The sequence below is a fragment of the Scylla paramamosain genome, chromosome 7 (genome assembly GCF_035594125.1).
Source record: "Scylla paramamosain isolate STU-SP2022 chromosome 7, ASM3559412v1, whole genome shotgun sequence".
Lineage (NCBI taxonomy): Eukaryota > Metazoa > Arthropoda > Malacostraca > Decapoda > Portunidae > Scylla > Scylla paramamosain.
The window spans coordinates 18,023,877-18,046,376 of record NC_087157.1 but is presented as its reverse complement, the minus strand read 5'-3'; the positions used below and the strand labels follow the sequence as shown (position 1 = coordinate 18,046,376).

General features: G+C 39.1%; 1 protein-coding gene across 1 annotated transcript in view; it reads right to left on the bottom strand.

The window, feature by feature from the left end:
* Positions 1 to 22,500, bottom strand: part of LOC135102155 (receptor-type tyrosine-protein phosphatase F-like) — a 96,335-nt gene that overhangs the window by 34,837 nt on the left and 38,998 nt on the right. The window contains exon 3 of the mRNA XM_064006945.1: positions 11,441 to 11,494. Coding sequence (XP_063863015.1) covers positions 11,441 to 11,494 — 54 coding nt within the window. The remainder of the gene's footprint in view (positions 1 to 11,440; positions 11,495 to 22,500) is intronic.

Below are 22,500 nucleotides of genomic sequence, written 5' to 3'. Positions count from 1 at the left end.
AAAAATAAATAAATAGGAAGCAACAGTACAAGAGAATATAAAACAACAACAAAACAGAAAGCAAAAGAAAACACAATCGTAGAAAAGCAAAGAAAAAGAGACTTAAGCGAAACTCAAAAGGAAGACACCAGTAATTTTTAAAAAATTAATCCATTTCATCCTCTCTCGCACCAATGCATGATCGTTTTTTACCCCAATAGAACACCAATGTTAATAAAGAGAGGGAAAAGGAAAAAAAAAAAAAACCGGCACAGGCATACTTTTCTTACTGTCGCAACATGTATGTACTCGTATGTAATAATGACTAACTCCCGTGAATGTAATCCAGTCAGTAGAGTTACGAAGGTTACAATAAGTTGATATGTGCCCTCCCCCTTCACTCTGGCCTTGTGGACCTCACACACAAGGACGCTAAATGGCAGTCATATCACATTATCTTATCCTGCATTACCTTTCACATGTGCTGCCTTGCTTCGCCTTCCGCCTATAAATCAATTAACGTTCTATGAAGAATGAATTCCTCGGGGCTTATTACACGGCGATATCAAGGCAAATATGACCTCCTATCTATCTGTCTATCCATCTACTTATCTGTCTATCTAACTTTTATCTCTCTACCTATCTATCTATCCATCCATCCATCTGTATCTCTATTTTCTCTCCTCATCCACTTAAACTGTGCAAGGTTCCACTGTTAACTAAAGCGAGAGAGAGAGAGAGAGAGAGAGAGAGAGAGAGAGAGAGAGAGAGAGAGAGAGAGAGAGAGAGAGAGAGAGAGAGAGAGAGAGAGAGAGAGAGAGAGAGAGAGAGAGAGAGAGAGAGAGAGAGATTTAATGAACTTTAAAAACCCTCCTCTCTCAACACACGAATAACGTTCCTCAGAAAAATCCCACACACGTTTTCTTTCCACAGATAAAATCCGAAATGTCTTTTTTCCCTCTTACAAAAAGAAAAAAAAAACTTATACTCAAGTGCAGCAATGTAAACAATAAAGAAACAGCATAAAATAACAAAATAATGTTAGAAAACAAAGGACAGTAAAAGTATATGTAATAGATATAAGTAATAAGCAGAGAATAAATAAATAAATAAAAAGACAAAATAACAATATAACATAAGGATACCGAAGTACAGTCTTGTCTCATAAAATGTCATAAGAAATAAATATGAAAGAAGGAACCGTCATATTTACTTTTTCATTGTCTGTGTTCTTCAGCGCCAATGAAATGTTGTAAAAAATATATAGATTTTTATCTGAGGTGACAGGAAAGACACATTCTCTCTCTCTCTCTCTCTCTCTCTCTCTCTCTCTCTCTCTCTCTCTCTCTCTCTCTCTCTCTCTCTAAGTAGGCATCACCCATTTTTAGCACTTAATTTCATTTTTTTTTCCTTTCAATCTGCTACACATTTTCCCACTTTAGTGCTTTATTTCCTCATATTTTCCTTGTTCATTACCGCAGTTTGTTTATTTTTCCAAGTTAAAGCATGCTATTTTCTTTCCTCACTTTCCTTTAAGCATGATGTCATTCTCCGAGTAACTTCAGGCACCTACTAATATTAGATTACATTCTCTTCCTAATGTCACTTGTTCACTACGGCTTATGTCTTTCAATGTTTTCTTTTTTTCACTTCTTTCTGTTATTTTCTGGCTTTTTTTTCTTTTTTGTGTGGTGCTATGACTGTCAATGTGTGTGTGTGTGTGTGTGTGTGTGTGTGTGTGTGTGTGTGTGTGTGTGTGTGTGTGTGTGTGTGTGTGTGTGTGTGTGTGTGTGTGTGTGTGTGTGTGTGTGTGTGTGTGTGTGTGTGTGTGTGCGTGTGTCAGCATGTATATACATTTACTTGTCTATACGATTGAAGCTTTTTTTTTTCATTCTTTTTTTACTTTAAACTTTCTTTTTCATTCTCTCCGATTTTATGTTTGTGTTCTCTCTCTCTCTCTCTCTCTCTCTCTCTCTCTCTCTCTCTCTCTCTCTCTCTCTCTCTCTCTCTCTCTCTCTCTCCAATACATTCTTACTTTTAAAACTCTTCGTCAGCCTTCGGGAATCCTAAAACTGCAACAAACTGCCAGCAACACACTCAGTCCCTGTGCTTCCCTGAGCAGTAAAGGGCGGACGTTGTCATCTCCCGGCGTTACTCCTTCGAGACGCACAGTACAATATGTAAGTTCGTGTAGCGTCTTCATATTGACCGAAGAGATGAAGAATGTATGTCAGTACGTATATCAGTATATCTTTGACCTTCTGTCTGTCTTGTGTGGGTGGGTGCGTGATTGGATGGGAGTCTCTGTCCCCAGCTTATGTGCAATTTTGTGTATTGTAATGTATCTGTTTGTCTGTCCGTTTGTCTATTATTTCACACACAAACACACACACACACACACACACACACACACACACACACACACACACACACACACACTATCTCAACATTTGCTTTTTCCAAATGTCGCAAGAAAGAAAAAAGAAAGAGGAAGAATAATGTGCACGATATATATGCATGTGTATTGTGTTGCAAGACATCCAATCTCTCTCTCTCTCTCTCTCTCTCTCTCTCTCTCTCTCTCTCTCTCTCTCTCTCTCTCTCTCTCTCTCTCTCTCTCTCTCTCCATGGTTTCAACACAATTCCAGTGATCCACACAACAATATAAAAAATTTATAATATGCATTTTTAATTTCTAGTAAGGTAATTCATAGAGTAGCAGGAGAATTGTGTGTATTTTTGGCGACAGGAAAGTGTGTGTGTGTGTGTGTGTGTGTGTGTGTGTGTGTGTGTGTGTGTGTGTGTGTGTGTGTGTGTGTGTGTGTGTGTGTGTGTGTGTGTGTGTGTGTGTGGGCGCCTCTGTCTGCAACTTGATTCACAGGAGGAATCATTTTTTTTTATGTGTCTTTTTTGTTTTATAATGTTTTGCTTTCCTTTGTTTCTCTAGGTTTATATGTAAAATCTCTCTTTTTTATCCATTGCTCGTGTGTAAGTTACCAAACATGAACATACAAATATTTTCGTTATGCGAAATTCAGTCTGTCTGCCGCAAAGTTTCTGATATTTTTCTATTTGTAATGATTCTATATATGAATGTTTGTTTACTATTTCATTTGGCATATGCACCCATCAGTCAGTGTGTCTATGTGTCTTTGTCTGTCCTGCTTTCTGAATGTCTGATGTGCTGGCTGACTCTCTAATGTCATTTCCTTCTAACATAGTACATACCTTTATTTATCTTAGTTTGTTTACCATGATTTACAGTTGCATTTCTATATGTTCTGTCCATCAATATACAGCTAATTTCTCTCTTTATCTGATTCATCGCTTACACTTCCACTTTCTTCTTATTTGTTTATGTATATTGCTCTTCAACCATCCTGTGTTTCTTCACTTACCTACCCATTCGTCGATGTTTTATCTGTATATCTCTCCCTATCTAATACTTCCACCTTCTTATCAATCAACGGGAATTTATCAACATATTTTCCCACCTATGTACTATTATCAATGTCTATCTGTCTGTCTGTCTATTTATCTAATCTATTTTCTACTTACTGAACTGTCTATCTTCCCATCTATATATATTTATATCTACTTATATACCTATTCATTTATTCATGTATCTATCAATCTATCTATCCATCCATCTGTCCATCTATATATCAATCTATTTATCAGCCAGTCGATCTATTTAACCATTTACCCATCCAGCCATCTATCTGTAAATCTACCTGTTCAACCAGATACCTATTCATTAATCAATTCGTCAGACCAATAACACATTTCTCTATCTGCGCCTGAACATACTCACCGACCCATCTCCCCGCTCACCGCCACTGTACCGAGATAATGCACCCTCAATACACTCCTATACTCGGCGGCGGCTAGGCAACGCTATTTCGACATGTTCCACTAAGCATCCCTGCTTATAAGGGGAGACAAGGCCCTGCTAATGCTACGGGACTGGAGGAGGAGGGGGAGGAAGAGGAGGGGCGTCTGTTGCAAGCATTATGTCGGCGAAAGGAAGGATGGAACGTAAGGGAGAGAGGATGAAGGATGGTGGAGCAAGGGAAGAGAAGAGAGGAATTCTTGAAAATGGGAGAAGTTGAGAGTGAAGTGTGGTGGTAGTGGTGGTAGTAGTAGTAGTAGTAGTAGTAGTAGTAGTAGTAGTAGTAGTAGTAGTAGTAGTAGTAGTAGTAGTAGTAGTAGTAGTAGTAGTAGTAGTAGTGGTGGTGGTTGTGGTGGTATAGTTCGTAATTTTTCTGTTCCTCCTTCTTAGGGTGAATTGTAGATTTTTTTCACTCTACTAAAAATTGTATTTTTTTTTTTTTTTTTTGTCTTTTGCACAAAATAGAAAAAAAATCAACATTTCCGAAAAGACGGTATTCAAAAGGAAGTAAGCTTCTTCACTTGTCTTATTCATTATGACGTAACATTCTGAGGTAATTTGTGCGTCCAAAGGCACAGACAAAGGGGTGTTTGAAGTGGATGTTTTTACTAATGCTGTTATTACCCTCCTCCTCCTCCTCCTCCTCCTCCTTTTTTTGCATAGGAATAATAATAGAATCTCACTTCATTCTTTCCAATCAAAACGCAGCCAGTTTTTCCCACACAGCACGATGGTTTTCCCACGCCAGCACAAGCACGAGGGCGTGTCGGTTTGGCAGTCATACACTGCTCTAGCTTACTTTACTAAAGGGTAGTTAATCTAAATTAATTCCAAAGCGATATGTAAAGACCTGAGGGAGTGTTTGTTTTGGTTATCCTATGTAATCACATGTTGTAATCCTCATTTTCTTCGTCCGCATTATCCTGTTATTGATCAACTTTGTGATTTTAAGTACTAGAGGTCAAAGTTGCAGGCGATAACCTGTGAATCCAGCCCTAAAGGGAAGGTACACAAACACAGTGACCGAAGCTGTGGCCTGATTGACTGCCGCCTCCCTGGAAAGCGCAACGCAAGGATTCTGCACCACCCCTCAACAACCAAACTGTGCCTTCACCTGCGCTACGCACACACCACATCACACAACTATCATGCAGTTACACTCTCCCTCACAAACAAAAGTAGACAGACCACAACTCTTTCCCTCACTATTCTCTCAAGTTCTATGTGGTTTTTCTATACCACGTGGTATCAATTCCTGTATCTTGTCAGCTTCTGCTGGAGAGATTGGTGGGGAGGAACCTTCTGTACTATCCTGTATCTCCCAATAATAGTTAATGTAGAATAATTATCCAAACAGCCTCGTCAGTAACTCAAGGTTTGGTCTTCCGTTGCATTCCTTTGTATTCCTTTGTGTTCTTTCCTCCTCCTCCTCCTCCTCCTCCTCCTCCTCCTCCTCCTGCCTGCTGCTGGATGTGATGGCTCATGAATAACATGTGAATATGTTCTTAAACCACTCAGTGAAATCATAATTCGAGCTGAGAGAGAGAGAGAGAGAGAGAGAGAGAGAGAGAGAGAGAGAGAGAGAGAGAGAGAGAGAGAGAGAGAGAGAGAGAGAGAGAGAGAGAGAGAGAGAGAGAGAGAGAGAGAGAGAGAGAGAGAGAGAGAGAGAGAGAGAGAGATTCATGGCAAAAAGTAAATTCTTTCATACAAATGCACCACATTAAGCGCCTCCAGCGTAAGACTGTATAATTATCAGGCAGGAAGCGCGGCAGTAAACACGTCAAGTCTATGGAGAAGGCAGGGCGTGTTTCACTTGCTGGTCTTGCCTCTCACTTTTTTAATATACGTTTTCTTTTTTTGCTTTTCTTTTTTTTTCCTTGCATGGATTGACAAGGTGTGGAATAATAGTAAGAAAATACAAATTATACAAAAACTGAATTGGTGTCACTCCAGATAATAATCCTGCTCTTTACTACAACAACAACGACAACAACAACAAACAACAACAACAACAACAACTACTACTACTACTACTACTACTACTACTACTACTACTAGTAGTAGTAGTAGTAGTAGTAGTAGTAGTAGTAGTAGTAGTAGTAGTACTACTACTACTACTACTACTACTACTACTACTACTACTACTACTACTATTGCTACTACTACTGTTATTAACATTCACCTATTAAGACTCAGGAAAGATTTGTCTTTCTCCAACCCTCTGTGCTTCTTAAAAACATGGAGCTGCATTTGGAAATAAAAATTCAAATAGCTGAACACAAAAATCATTTAGATGCAAAAGATATCGGACGGTTCAACTTGAGTAAACTGGAGTAAACAATGCAATACATGTTTAATTTAGAGTCAGTATAAAATGGTATTCTTACATTTCCATATAGCCATTATTTATACTCACGCTCTCATATCTTCTTGGCGAATGGCAAACAGAGGAACAAAAAAAAATCTTTTCAGTTGCCGCTTCCATACATACAGACAAAAAAAAAAAAAATAAAAAAAATTAAAAGTCAATAAAAAAACTAAATATGTTTCTGGAAGTGCCTCAATACTCTTAAAACAACTAGTCACAGGAAGGGGAAAAAACAGAAACAGGCAGAGAATTCCAGAGTTTACCAATGAAAGGGATGAAAGAATGAAAATATTGCTTGACTCCTGGACTACTGAAAGGGAACTTAAAGACTTCTATCACGTCCCCTCTTAACCTACGTCTCTCTAAAGAATGTAAATTTAATGACTTCAATCTCGCCTCGTAAGGAATACTCCTCATCCCCTGTATCCTTTCTGTCATTCTCCTCTGTACTGATTCTAATACACCTATATCTTTCCTGTAATGTGGAGACCAGAATTGCACAACGTAGTCTAGATGAGGTCTGACCAGCGCCAAGAATATCATTAATATTACTTCCGGCCTTCTACTTTTAACACTCCTAAAAATTAATCCTAGTACCCTATTTATCCTGTTTCTAGCCTCTATGCATTGTTTTCCTAGACGGAGTTCACAGCTAACTATAACTCCTAAATCTTTCTCGTACCCTGTAACTACCAGAGATTGTTCGTTTAATGTGTACCTACTGTGTGGGTTTCCTCTACCTACGCTAAGTACTTTACATTTATTGATATTAAATTGCATTTGCCATATGTCCGTCCATTCATTCATCCTAAATCTGCCTGCAAGGCGAAGGCACCCGTTTCTGATCTAATTAATCTATCTTTGTGTCATCCGCAAATTTACTAACATCACTACTAATTCCACTAACCAAGGCATTGATATATATTAGAAATAACAATGTCCCTAATACTGATCCCTATGGCACCCCACTGATTACATGACCTCACTCGGATTTCGAGCCGTTTATTACAACTCTTTCTCGCCTGTCGCTAAGCCATGACCCTATCCAGCCTAACACCTTCCCATCTATCCCGTGTGCCCTAACCTTTTCTCAGGAGCCTTTCATGGGGTACCTTGTCAAATGCTTTACTAAAGTCCAGATACAAGATATCATAACTATCACCATTATCTACTGCCTCGTACACTTTACTGTAAAAACTTAACAAGTTTGTCATGCAAGACTTCCCCTTCGTGAAGCCATGCTGTGATTAATTTATCAAGTTATGTTTGTCTAAATGTTCCCTAATGTTCCTCGCTCTTATTAACTCTAATATTTTACCTATAACTGAATTTAAGCTGACAGATCTATAGTTAGACGCTAAAGTTTTATCTCCTTTCTTAAAGATGGGTACTACATTAGCCTGCTTCCACATTACTGGTACCTCACCTGACTCAAGTGATTTCCTAAAGACAGAGACTAACAGCTCACTAATAACCTCTTTGCATTCCTTAAGTACTCTGGGATATATTTCATCTGGTCCTGGTGTCTTGAACTTTTTTTAGCCTATCTATCTCCTGTTCCACTATCTCTCTACTTATGGAAATATCTGTCAGCTTCTCATTCTCATCTGCTCTAAACATCTGTTCACTATCTGGCATATCCTGCATGTTTTCCTGGGTGAAGACAGATGAAAAATACTCATTCAGAATTTTACTAATCTCCTTCCCAGAACTAACCAGTTCCCCATCTGCTGCCTTTAATGGACCTATAGTATCCTTATTCTTCGTCCTCTATTCCTGATAAAATCCCTTGGGGTCCGTCTTCACATGGCTGGCTACACTTAATTCATAATTGCCCTTAGCTTTCCTCGTTAACTTCATGACTGTTCTAACTAATTCATTATATTGTGACCTTAAAACTTCTTCACCTGCCCTTAATGTCTTATATATACTTCTCTTCCACCCTATATAATGTTTTAATCTAGCAGTCATCCATTTAGGATAATTTTTCTGTGATCTTATTGCCCTATACGGGATATATGCTAACTGACCTGTATGAACTTTATCTACGAAATATTTATACAATTCATCTACATTTACTTCACCTAATTCCCTCATCTCGGCCCCTACCATCCTCTCTACTCGCTCATCTACTCGCCTCGACCTCACCTCTCTCATTTCAGCATGACCTGACATTCCACCATACTCACACCCATATACCCCTCCCTCTCTCCTCCGCCCCTTCGGAACACATCTTACCTCCTCTTGTCCTACACCCTCACACCTCACCTCACCTCTCACATCTTGCCTTATCTCTCTCAACTCCGTCCCGGACCTGACCTCACCCTGCATCCGTTGCCAGTCAACTCCTTGGAGGTACCTTTTTAATTCCTCAAATTCTGCTCTCCTAAAGTCAAGTATTTTACTAGTGTTTTTGCTTCTAAAAGTTTCTTCCCATTTTAAATTGTACCTAATTTCCCTATGGTCAATGTTACCTAGCTGTCCTTCAACCTCTACCTACGTGACTGCTTCCTCCCTGTTAGTAAGAATTAAATCTAGAATATTATTCCCCCTTGTGGGTTCTACGACTACCTGTTTTAAAAAATTATCCTCAATTACCTTAAAAAATTCTGCTTCCTTCTTACCCACCATCAGACTCCAGTCGATATTCCTAAAATTAAAATCTCCTACCACACATACCTGACTGTACCTGCCTGCTCTATTTATTTCCTGCCACAGTGAGGTGTTAATTTCCTTTGTACTGGTCGGTGATCTGTACACTACTCCCACTACTGTACATTGCTGTACTACTACTGCTTTCCTATCTGTTTTAAATCTACTGTTAATACAACACTGTAATGTGTCCCTAACGTATAACGCGACGCCTCCTCCTCTCCTGTTTTCCCTATCTTTATAGAATAATGTATAACCATCTATCTTGACCTCTGGATTAAATACTTTTCCTCACATATCTAACCAAGTTTCAGTTAAAGCAATGATATCAAATTTCTCTACACACACTATTCTTCTAAGCAAGTCTATTTTATTCAAAATACTGCTACATTTTGTGTGGTAAATACTTCAGCTATTTCTCACCTTCCCTGAGCTAGCTACCTTTCTAGATTTAACTAATTTCTCCTATGTTTACTCCTCACAACACCTTCTTCCCACAACCCTTTCCCGTATATGAAGTGAGTTATGGCAAATAATTGGCACATTTTGTGCGCTCGAGCTCGATCTGTAGTGATGAGGCGATAGTTGTGCGAGTTGCGAGGCAGAAACCTTCGCCCACATGCCGATAAATCGAAATATGCAAAATACAGCAAAAAAAGGTGAGTCTGACGAAGAAATTAAATAAAATAACAAAGATACGCCTTCAAAAGTTACCAAGAAGTGTTTCCGAAAATGAAATCGAAACTTTTATATACGATGGACATCAAAAGGTGCTCCTGGCCAAATCATCGTTGTGCCCTCCAGGGCCAGGCGGGAGCGGTGGGGTGTACAGATGTGCGCTAACAAAAATAGAGCCCCCTCGCTCCGCTACGGGAATGATCCCTCCAAAGATATTAAATACGTTACTAAATGATTAAGAAAATCATAAATTATCTTTCATTCGCTGACAAGGAAAATAAAAACGTGAGGAAAACTAATATTTTCAGAAATCTACAACGACGAGCCTCTAAAAAAAGGGAGACAAATAGTGTGGGCCGGCTCTAGTCATCAAGGCCCACGTCACCTTGACTTTTCAAGGCGACAATCAACACACACAGAGACAAATAAGAACACTTCACAGAACTATACAAGCTTTCCTCTCTTTGATTTTACTTGAATAAAGCTGCAACAAAGGTTATGACGCTAAAAAGTTACCTTAGGTTAGGTCACAAATATCATGGTGGTAACGCTTCCCGGGAAATCAGAGTTAAAAATAATATCAATACCAATTGAACAAAGAAAATATAAATATCTTTTCTCCATAGAAGGAGTTTTTTTTTTTTTTTTTTTTTTACGTGGAAACCAAATTCACACTAAATGAAATGCGTTACAGTAATATTTTCCAAGGACACTTTATCATAACGTGCAAAATATTATTAATCTACATAACGGTAAAACACAGTAAAGGATAAATAGACATATAAACTAGAAGATCTGATATTTCTTACCTAAAAAAGACCTCAAGTGAATATTCCCATTATTGTGGAAAGTTTTTTGTAATTGCATCTTTCCTTTCTTCACTCATATTCGTACATACAATATATATATATATATATATATATATATATATATATATATATATATATATATATATATATATATATATATATATATATATATATATATATATACATACTATATATATATATATATATATATATATATATATATATATATATATATATATATATATATATATATATATATATATATATATATATATATATATATATATATATATATATATATATATATATATATATATATATATATATATATATATATATATATATATATATATATATATATATATATATATATATATATATATATATATATATTGTATGTACGAATATGAGTGAAGAAAGGAAAGATGCAATTACAAAAAACTTATATATATATATATATATATATATATATATATATATATATATATATATATATATATATATATATATATATATATATATATATATATATATATATAACGAACGCAAAAATGACAGCTAATTGATAGGTTTCAATTGAATCTCTAAGTAAATATTTAAACCAAAAACATGACACCATTACAGAAAACATATGATTTCGTATCCTTCTTTTCTCTATGCATACATTAAAATAAGCACACGAAGACTGGAATACAAAAATTTTAGTTTTGAAAAAGATTCTCGGTCAATCCTCAAAGGACTTTTTTCCTGTAAGATGTTGCAATGAACATTATAGACTAAATTGACATTCTGTCTTCTTTCACATATATACCCTAGGAAGGCAGAAACATGGGAGACAAAAACAACGCATTGGAAAAAGGTTTAAACTAATCCTTCAATGGATAACACTACTGACACGATACCATGGAAGCACATCCTTTCTTTCCTTCACAGATTCGTGGGAAGCTGACAGGAGAAAGGCAGGCAACAGTGACAGGTTTCCGTTGACATGAATAAAAAAAAAAAAGTTTAACACCGAGTTCCAAAATAGAGGGCACATGACGTAATGAAGCAGGTACTCACTTTCCTCCTGCATGTGTTGGGAGTGTTCACCGCGGCACCACCTGCCATCCTTTCCTGAAAATATCAAAACATCCACATAAAAAAGTGATGCAGCTTCACTATTCTAAAAAGAGCTAAAAATGAAGCATCATAAACAGAACCACCAGAAATCATTTACTGCATGAGTTAACAACATACACATGAACAAAAGAGGAAAGAATAAATACTGAACAAAAACACGAAATGTCATAAATAAAACGTGTCAAATTCCTCCAAGCAAGAACACATGGATACATGGAAAACAACACTGAAAACAGAACACACTTCAAACGCTGAGAATGTTAAATATGCACAACAGCTGCAACAAAATAAAACGAACAAACACCATTACATATATAACAAGATCAAATAAGAAAATAAAAAGAAGCAAAAATAATAAATGTAAAGCTTGCCAACATTCAGCGGTGTCTAGAATATGAAGGTGGTAGTTAAGTGAGACTGAAGAGGAGGAGCACAAGTCATGCTGCGATTGATGCATGAAGGCAATCAAGGGAGAGGGTCGCACAGAGGAGGCGGGACGCAAGGCGCCTTCAGGCCAGTCACTGCTGGTGTCCCTCGCCTCCCCTTCCTGCCTCGCTGCGAGGTCAAGGGGCCACTACCACCGCTGCCTCAACACTTACACTACCTTTGCGTCTCAACACTGAAATGCTTCAATGAATGGGAATGAACGGGAAAGTAAAGGTCACTTAGAATTGCTTATAACAAGTACATGTTACTAAGTGTTTTAAATCAATCTGTCTGTCTGCGTCTGTCTGTTTATCTCTGCCTCACATGTTCACTATAATGCTCTGTAAGAATGAGCATCCCAATCTCTGTTGCTTTGTTGCAGCGCATCTATTTGTATTAATGTTGTGTGTGTGTGTGTGTGTGTGTGTGTGTGTGTGTGTGTGTGTGTGTGTGTGTGTGTGTGTGTGTGTGTGTGTGTGTGTGTGTGTGTGTGTGTGTGTGTGGTGTAACATTACGAGTGGAACAATATTTACGAGTATGGGTCAGTAGGTCTGTCTTCTGGTATATTTAGTAGTTTTAGGAAATCAATGACAACTACGTATTGTGCACGAAAAATGGCATACCGTAAATACGAGGCCATGAGAGAAAAATATAATTAGGTCACTATGTTTGCATTTTCTTCGCTTACAGTAATTGTTATCACGAAAGAATATACGAGTAACGGAAGAGGCATACGTTTATATTGTGCAAACATTATGCTGTATTAATATCCCACTGACTAATTCAGTTAGACTTTTGGTTAAGTACTCACTGTAGGGCACGATAAACTATTTATTAAAGTATTTTACAAAAAAAATTGTGAAAATATATTCATTGGAATGAAATATTCCAGTTTCTGCTGCTATTTAAAACTACTTTGTCCATGTCTGTGCCTGCCCGCACATCCATCTGTCCTTCTGTCTATTTGTCTGTCTGTCTGTCTGCTTCCTTGCCTTCTATTTTTGCCTGCCTGCCTGTCTGCCTGCTTCTTTGCCTGCCTATCCTCTTCAAGTTAGCCTGACTATTTCCCTGTCACCCTGTCTATCTGCCTGCTTTCTTTCTTTCTTTTTTGTATGTCCATCCACCTCTTTCCCCGCCCGTTAGTCTGTCTGCCTCCCTGCTTGCTTGCTTGCTTGCTTGCTTGCTTGCTTGGTTGCTTGCCTCCCTGCCTGTCTGTTTCACCGTCTGCCTTCCTGCCTACCTGCCCCCCCCACGGCAAAGTAGAGATAACGAGGAGATAACGACTGCACTTTCTATAAATACCTAAACCTGCAATTCATTACGTGTATCAGAATGTCTTCTTGCAAAGGAAACTACTCCCAGCCTCCCACTCTCTCCTGTTCTGGCACCTGATCCCCGCTGACGTCAGGCATGTTGTGCGTTACCCAACTAATTATTAGCAGTGCTCTCTCTCTCTCTCTCTCTCTCTCTCTCTCTCTCTCTCTCTCTCTCTCTCTCTCTCTCTCTCTCTCTCTCTCTCTCTCTCTCTCTCTTTATATATGATCTCCCATGAAGGCACTGAAAGCTCACACACTGCCCAAGTATCCATATCCACGTGTGATCGTGACATGTCAGTACTCGAGGTATTCACTAAATCTTGGGGAGTCTGAAAGTAGATGACACTGGAGCTCTGACCAGGAATCTTGGATATCGTCTTTGAGTGCGTGATGCAGCTGGCAACAGGACGATGAGATAAAATCATTATGTCTATAAACTATAGGCTTGAGCATTCTGCAATACCGTTGAATATATATATATATATATATATATATATATATATATATATATATATATATATATATATATATATATATATATATATATATATATATATATATATATATATATATATATAATTACCAGCAGTTTATTTATTTATCACATTACTATAAATGCGCTTGTAAATACAAAAAAAAATTAAACATTTGCAATACCCAGAGTCGTGGGTGTTGTGCACGTTTTAATGTTTGTAATATGTAATATTTATATTAGCAGAGAAATTTCCATTTCCTATGATAAAAAAAAAAAATGCATGTACACAAAACTGTAACAGAAAAATAGTGCGAAATGTGCTCTAAATTTCAAGAGTATTCTTGGATAACATTGTTTTGAAGTTATGTATTACTGTCATTCACTATAAAGGAATTGAATATAAGTTGAAATAAAGTAAATGATCCTAATTGTAATTGCAAACTCGTGAAACGCGTTGCTATACAACATTTATATATCACAAAGTTATCAACTACTATTACCTATATATATATATATATATATATATATATATATATATATATATATATATATATATATATATATATATATATATATATATATATATATATATATATATATATATATATAGTCTTTTTACTCTGACAGGCGATGCTACTGTTACGACGACGACGATGAGAACGAGGACGACGACGATTAGAGGCACAGCACGAACGATGGCAAAAACAGCAGTGGTGACTTTTGTAAAGTTTAGCACCAGCAGCAGCAGCAGCAGCAGCAGCAGCAGCAGCAGCAGCAGCAGCAACAGCAGCAGCTGGAGCAGCAGCCGCAGCAGCACCAGCAGCAGCACCAGCAGCAGCACCAGCAGTACCACCGGCAGCAGCAACAGCAGCAGCAGCAGCAGTAACAGCAGCAGCAACAACAACATTAGCAACAGCAACAACGGCAGCGGCAGCAGCAGCAGCAGCAGCAGCAGCAGCAGCAGCAGCAGTAGTAGTAGTAGTAGTAGTAGTAGTAGTAGTAGTAGTAGTAGTAGTAGTAGTAGTAGTAGTAGTAGTAGTAGTAGTAGCAGCAGCAGCAGCAGCAGAAGCAGTTGTTCTGGTAGTTATTGATGAAGGAAGTAAAAGCAGCAATACCAACAAGAGCAGCAAGATCAGCGAGGGCAACAGCAGCAGCAGCACCAGCTTCAGCAGCACCAGCAGCAGCAGCAGCAGCAACAGCAGCATATTAAGTGTAATAATCTCCAACAGATAAAACACGCGGTGAGAAGTAACACGAGGCATCCTGGACAAACACCTGTCCACCTCGGCCCTGCAGGAGCACCTCACCGGCCAGTGTTCTTTCAGTGTTAATTCACATCTCAGTCCTTTATGTATTGTTGTGCCGGCGAGGCAAGACGCCTTGAGGAGCGCCACGCGCCAGACATTCCTTCCCGGGCTGGTTTTCAACCTACGTCTGTCTTCACTTGTTAAATATAAATGTGTAGCAAGAAATACAATTACCGTCTTTCCTTCGGTATTTAAAACTATTAATGTCTTTATACATTTGGCATCCTTTAATCCATGCTTCCATTTTTGGCATTATTTTGGTTTCCTGCTGTAGTTTGTACGTTCATTATAAGAGTGAAATATACTCTCAAGTGTGAAAAATTGCGATATCTCTAAACACAGCCCATCACAGGTCAAACTTAGCCTGGTGCCACAGAAAGTTTGATAAAACTAGCAAATAATAATTTTTCTTTACTATTCAATGTTTTCTGGAAACAAAGGCAATTCCTGGAGTATGAGGAATCCCTGTTCTCTTTCTTCGTCCCGGTGGAGGAAACACAAAGACGCTCACTCTCATTCTAGATTTACACCTTCACCACCACCACCACCACCATAAATAAAATAAAAAAATACACATAAATCTCTTGAACACGTGATGCCAGACCTTTAGAAGATTAGATATATTTCTGGATAGTTGGGATGAGTGGACACAGGTTTGCAAGTCTTATACAAGAACTGCCGCCTTTGGACGGAGTAATAAGACAGTCTTCTGCGGAAGAAAAAAGGAGGAGGAATAGGAGGAAGAACACAGCAATATTCTCGCATGCATAGTTGAAGTTGAAGTGTGGATGTCTGAAGCAGCAGCCTTGCCTGGCACTTTCACAATCAGTCCCCTGTTAGCGTACTTTCCTTTCATGAACCCCTGGAACTTTTTTCCCTCTCATCTCAAGGCGTCGCTAAACACAACCCATCACAGGTCGAACTTAGCCTGGTGCCACAGAAAGTTTGACCAGTCGTAGTTTACATATATATGTTTCTTCCTCTGATGGCGGTGACGCTGCTGTTTCTTCCTCCGATAACAGTGGTGGTAATTCTTTTTCTTTGCTTCTTTTTCTTGTTTTCTTCCTCTGATGGCGGTAATGCTGCTGCTGCTGCTTCTTCTTGCTCTGACGGAGTTGCTTTCTGTTCTTGTTCTTCTAAGACAGTTTGGTGGTCTGAATTGGTTGGTGATAGGGTATTCAGAGTGGGGATAGTAGGAGTACTGCACACTCACCTCCCTTGCTCCCCAGTCAAAATTCAAGTCAGGTTGGTGGAAGACTGGGAAGGGTAGGGAGGTGCTGCACACTCACCTCCCATGCTCCCCAGGTTACATTTGTAACATCAGTCAGGTTGGTTGTTTTTGGAGTTGCCGGGATCAGTCAGTCAGGCCCCGTCAGTCAAGGGTAGTGCTACGCACTCACCTTGCCAAGATCAGAGGGGTGGTGATGGTGGTGTGTACATTTGGAGTTGGTAGGATGAGTCACATTGGTGGTCAAAGTCAAACTGGGAGACTGGGAAGTGTAGGGAGGTGCTGCACACTCACCTCCCGTGCTTCCCAGGGGCGGTCAGGATGGTGGGTCTTTGGAGTTGCCAGGATGAGTCACGGGAAGTGCTACGCACTCACCTTGCCAGGATCAGTTGCCAGGGTGGGGAGTACTGGTGGTGGTCGGTACAATTAGAGTTCCTAGGATGAGTCAGATTGGGGATCAAAGTCAAACTAGAAGGCTGGGAAGGGTAGGGAGGTGCTGCACACTCACCTCCCGTGCTTCCCAGGTAGGGTGGTGGTCTTTGGAGTTGTCAGGGTCAGTCAGGTTGGTATTGTTTTATTTTTATTATTTATTGTTGATTGCCAGACTCAGTCATTTTATTGAGGGGGAAGTAGGAGTTTTATTGTTTTTACTTTATTTATTTTTGTTTTTATTTATTTTTTATTTTTCATTTATTTTGGGAAGGGTAGGGAAGGGTAGGGAGGTGCTGCACACTCACCTCCCATGCTCCCCAGGTTACATTTGTAACATTTGTCAGATTGGTTGTTTTTGGAGTTGCCGGGGTCAGTCAGTCAGGCCCACTCAGTCAAGGGAAGTGCTACGCACTCACCTTGCCAAGATCAGAGGGGTGGTGGTGGTGGTCTGTACATTTGGAGTTGGTAGGATGAGTCACATTGGTGGTCAAAGCCAAACTGGGAGACTGGGAAGGGTAGGGAGGTGCTGCACACTCACCTCCCATGCTCCCCAGAGTCAGTCAGTTTGGTGGTCTGTTGCCAGATTACAGTAAGATTTGTAGGTCAGTCAGGTTGGTTGTTTTTATGGTTGCCAGGGTCAGTAAGGCAGGTGGTAGGGAAGTGCTACGCACTCACCTAGCCAGGACAGGGTAGGATGTAGGGATGTATGGATCAGGGTCAGAGTGGGACACAGAGTAGGAGGTACTGTTGGTCTGTACATTTGGAGTTGTTCTTTGAAGTTGCCAGGATGAGTCAGGTCAAACTGGGAGACTGGGAAGTGTAGGGAGGTGCTGCACACTCACCTCCCATGCTCCCCAGGGCCAGTCAGTTAGGTGATTACATATCTGTAAGTCAGTCAGGTTGGTTGTTTTTGGAGTTGCCAGGGTCAGTCAGTCAGGGTCAGTCCAGGGAAGTGCTACGCACTCACCTTGCCGAGATCAGAAGGGTGGTGGTGGTGGTGGTCTGTACAGTTGGAGTTGCTCTTTGGAGTTGGTAGGATGAGTCAGATTGGTGGTCAAAGTCAAACTGGGAGACTGGGAAGGGTAGGGAGGTGCTGCACACTCACCTCCCGTGCTTCCCAGGTGGGTGGTGGTCTTTGGGGTTGTCAGGGTCAGTCAGTTGGTATTGTTTTATTTTTATTATTTATTGTTGATTGCCAGACTCAGTCAGTTTTATTGAGGGGGGAGTAGGAGTTTTATTGTTTTTGTTTTATTTACTTATTTTTTTTTACTTATTCTATTATTTATTATTTTTTTTATACCTATATATATTTTATTTTTTTTAGTCTGGCAGTCCGTAGACTTGGGGAGAGAAGGGAAGTGCTGTGCACTCACCTCCCTTGCTCTCCCGAGGTCCGAGGTGGTAAGGAGGTTTTTATTTATTTTTATTTATTTATTTATTTATCTTTATTTATTTATTTATTTTATTTTATTTATTTATTTATTTTTTTTTTTTTTTGCGTGGTAGGTTAGGAGACTATTTTTTCTTTTCTATCTTTTGCCGGAGACAAGGGAAGTGCTATGCACTCACCTTAATTCTTTATTTTTTTTTTTTTTTCTATCTTTTGCCTGGTAGGTTGGAAGAGAAGGGAAGTGCTATGCACTCACCTTTATATTTTTTATTCTGTTAGGTGGAGAGAAGAGAAGTGCTATGCACTTACCTTTATTTATTTATTTTTTATTTATTTATTTATTTTTATTTATTTTTTTTTTTTATTATTTTTTGCCTGGTAGTCCGTAGACTTGCCAGGGTTAGGTAGGGGAGAGAAGGGAAGCGCTGTGCACTCACCTCCCTTGCTCTCCCGGGGGCCGGTAAGGCGGTGCCTTCCTCCCCTGGGGAGGGGTAGGGAGGTGCTGCGCACTCACCTCCCCTCCTCCCCGTGGGCAGTTCCATCACACATGGTGATGGAGGGATGCTCTTTCAAGGTTTTTGTGAGTTCCGAGAGGGGGGTTCGAACCTACGCGCCCCTCACTTCCCTCACGCCAAACTCAAAGTGCATCACTCTACCCACTGGGCCACGAGGGCCCTTTTTCTTTTTTTTAAAGTTGGTCTATTTCCCCATCTTCCCCATCTTTTTTGTAAAGTTGCTCTATTTAACCACCTTATGTTCACGCCAGTATGTATTAAAGAATTATGATGTGAATTATTTTCATAACGTTATTTATTTATTGTATTTTGTATGGGATATGACCGCTGGCATCCCACACACACTGGGTTCCCAAGACTGTCACTACGCCATGAAACCCCAACGGTAAACAAGATATATTTGAACACATCATTTCCCTTCCTGTGTTCATGCAGCACCAAAAGTTCAATAAGAAAAACTGCTGCTCATTCTAATGTGAACGTTCATCCCACAGTGATAATTAGATAACTGTTGACTTGTGGGAGTATGTCGTGGAGTACAAATAGCAGTAGGTAAGATCAGAGAACTTTACAGAGGCAGGAATTCCTTGGTTATGAAGCAGCCTTCTGGAACCCTCCCCTGTGCTGCACCACCACCACCACCACCGACAACAACAACAATAACAACACACCATTACACCTGTCCATCCTGCAGCACGAGAATGACTCAGCCCAGAGAACCACGGATTGCTTTATTCGTAATTCACGTCCACTCTCAACATAGACATCAATCAAATTATGTCACTGAAAAAAGTTGGTGAAGCACTCACTTCTTCACACAGGCTTTACTACCTATCAGCAGGATGAAAGCTTCCGACTGGGAGGAAGGGCGGCGTCGGGAAGGATTAAGAGAGAGAGGGTAGGGGGGACCAGCGGAGGCTGGAAGTGTGTTTATGCTTCATAGGTATAAAAAAGAAAACTGCATGAAAAAGAAGAAAGACCTGTGCCCCTCCCACCCCTGCTCCCCGCGTGAGGCGAAACGTAGTGAAGTGGTACTGTTGTTGTTGTTGTTGTTATTATTATTATTATTATTATTATTATTATTATTATTATTATTATTATTATATATTATTAATTATTATTATTACTATTATTATTATCATTAAAATTATTATTATTACCGTCATCATCGTCATCGGCACCATCATTGTAGTGTAGCTGGTTTGTGTCCTTTTATTTCCGCGTCGTATCTTGTAAGCTGTAAGTTTTAATAGTTCAGTATTTGTAACGATGGAGACCTTGTTTTTTATTCTTTATGCTCTGCACGGTGTCATTGGCATTTACATCTATATTTCCTACTGTTTTTTTTTTCTGTTACTTATGTACTGAATCTATTTGTTTTGTAGAATTTATTTATTACCATACAACTTGATTTTCGCTCAAGTTAACATTTATGTAGATTTACTTATTTGTGTTGTGTAGGATACTTTCTTCTTAAGTGTGTTGAGGTTTGTGTTTTTCTTCTTTTATGTTCACTAGGTAACGGTGCACACAGGAATTATAAATGTTACTAATAATGATAATACTGATTATGGATGACAAACTAAACTGATGAATAAACATCGAAAAATTCATTTTAATAAAGCACATTTTGCATAGTGCTTTATAAGAAGCGCTGCGCACATGGACTTTAGAGATGCGATGTACCTTAAACTTAAAATGAAGCCCTAAGGCAGAGTGAGTGGTGGGTGGAACTGAAGGCAGTACACTCAGGGTTCCCAGATTACTGAAGCAGAAAAAGGCCAAAGCCAACAAAAAAATAAGACAAAACGGCCAAACGCACTACAAAAAGACCCAAAAACATGCAGTAAAAAAACCCAAAGTTTATATTATTCCACTTCAGAATTTACCAAATATTACACGATGTGTACTGAGCACTGGGCTATAGCGGACTACTGGAGTGGCGATCTGTGTATACAAGTGCCACGTACTTCGTCAGTCCTTCGCCTGGGCCAAAAAACGGAAACGAATTCAAAGAATTCAATTCCAGTGTGAGAATACCGACAGTGGAAGAGAGTTACTTGTAACGGTATGTGCTAGGCAACTAGGCCTAAGGCCATACAGCTCCCGACGCCTCATCTGAAACCTGACCCCAATGCAATGTACACTAACTGAGATTGGTGGGTTCAGGAGTGAATGCAAAAATACTAACAACACATTATGAAAACGTTCTTGGCACAAAGAAGTGGCCGTGTTCATGACGTGTACCATATACCTACGTCCCTACTTCATAACCATGGGGAAGGACTTTCGCTCTGCAGGCATTATGTTATTGTAGCAGCAATGTCATAACAAGCTAATCGTTATTATTCCACACACTTGACCTTTGCTGAATATCATTTAAGTATTTTTTTCCTCATATAAAATTAATCAATGAGTGCACGCGGGCCACACTAAATCAACTGGCGCGCGGGCCTACAGTTCAATGACACTGCTCTAGACATTTTTCTTTCCCACTCGACATAAATATAAACAACCAGAACGATCGCTTTTGGGGGATGGAAAACGAGTTTACCAATGACTCATCATAACAAAATATACGGTACTACCATAGACAGCACCCTATCAACGTACTCCTGGCTTGTTCATGAACACAGGTAGCTGTTGATAGGAAGCCTTAAATTACATCAGCCGCTTGAAAAAAAAAAAAAAAAAAAAGGATAACCATGGTAACAAAAGGAAAATAAAGGAAAACATACGTGCACTCGACAACTTGAAAAAAAAAGTTTTGTCTTAGGTGGCGGTGAACAAACTTACCATATTAAATAAACTTGTTATGGCCAAATGGAGCATATATAAGCAACATATTAAAAAAATAATAATAATAATAATGTAATTCATGGCAAACTAGATATCCTTAGACCAAATGCATGAAAAAAGCCAAAAATTATGTTTTGGCCTAAAAAAGGCGAATCTGGCTGTCCTGATCTCCGACAACGTGACGTCATGCGCGGAAAATTGAAAAAAAAAAAAGTGTAACAAAAGTGGGCTTGCTGGGTTCTCTATACTGTGCCTGGCGCTTTCAAGAGAGGCATCAGTCAATCAGGCTCCGGCTACCATGCGACTCCTATAAGAGTGCACTTCTCGTAAAGGAGCGCCGCACTCCTGCAGCAGTGACCCCTGGTACCTCAAATCATGTTGAATCTTAGGAAGAATTCCGGTCTGATATTTGTGAAAGCCTTAAAAGTTTAGTAAAGCAATATCAGATCCCCTCTTAGCCTGCGTTTGGAGAGGGAGAATAGATCTCGTTCTTTAAGGCGTTCCTTGTAGGGTTTATTGCGAAGCCTTCGAGTAATTTTCGTTACTCTATTTCGTATTGTTTTTTTTTTTATAATCTCTCAATATTCCTTTTATAACAGGATGACAAAAACTTTACATTGTATTCAAAATGAGGACGTACAAGTGAGTTGTACAAGGTGAGATTTTTTTTTTTCAGATTGGAAGGTGAAAACTATTAATTTATTGGCAATTTCAATGACTTCGTTGCATTGTTTGCTTGGTTCAAGATCTGTTGTCACTAAAGCTCCCAGATCTTTCTCAGGATCCAAACTTTTGATGGGGGATTACTTTTTATAATTTTCCTGCCGATTGCTATTTCCAATATTTGATACGTGGCATTTATCAAAATTAAAGTTATAAGCCACGTTTCACACCATTCAATGAGAGTGTATGCATCATTTTGCAAAATTTGACGCTGGTTTGGTGTCAGTCTTGTTAGCAATTTTAGTGTCTGTGAATTTTGACAGTTTACTTCTGATTCCTTCGTCTATGTCATTCATATATATTATGAAGAGGATCTGCCCTAAGATTGAACATTGAGGAACGCCACTGCTTACATTAACCCAATTTGAAGAATCAGAGTTTCTGGTGAC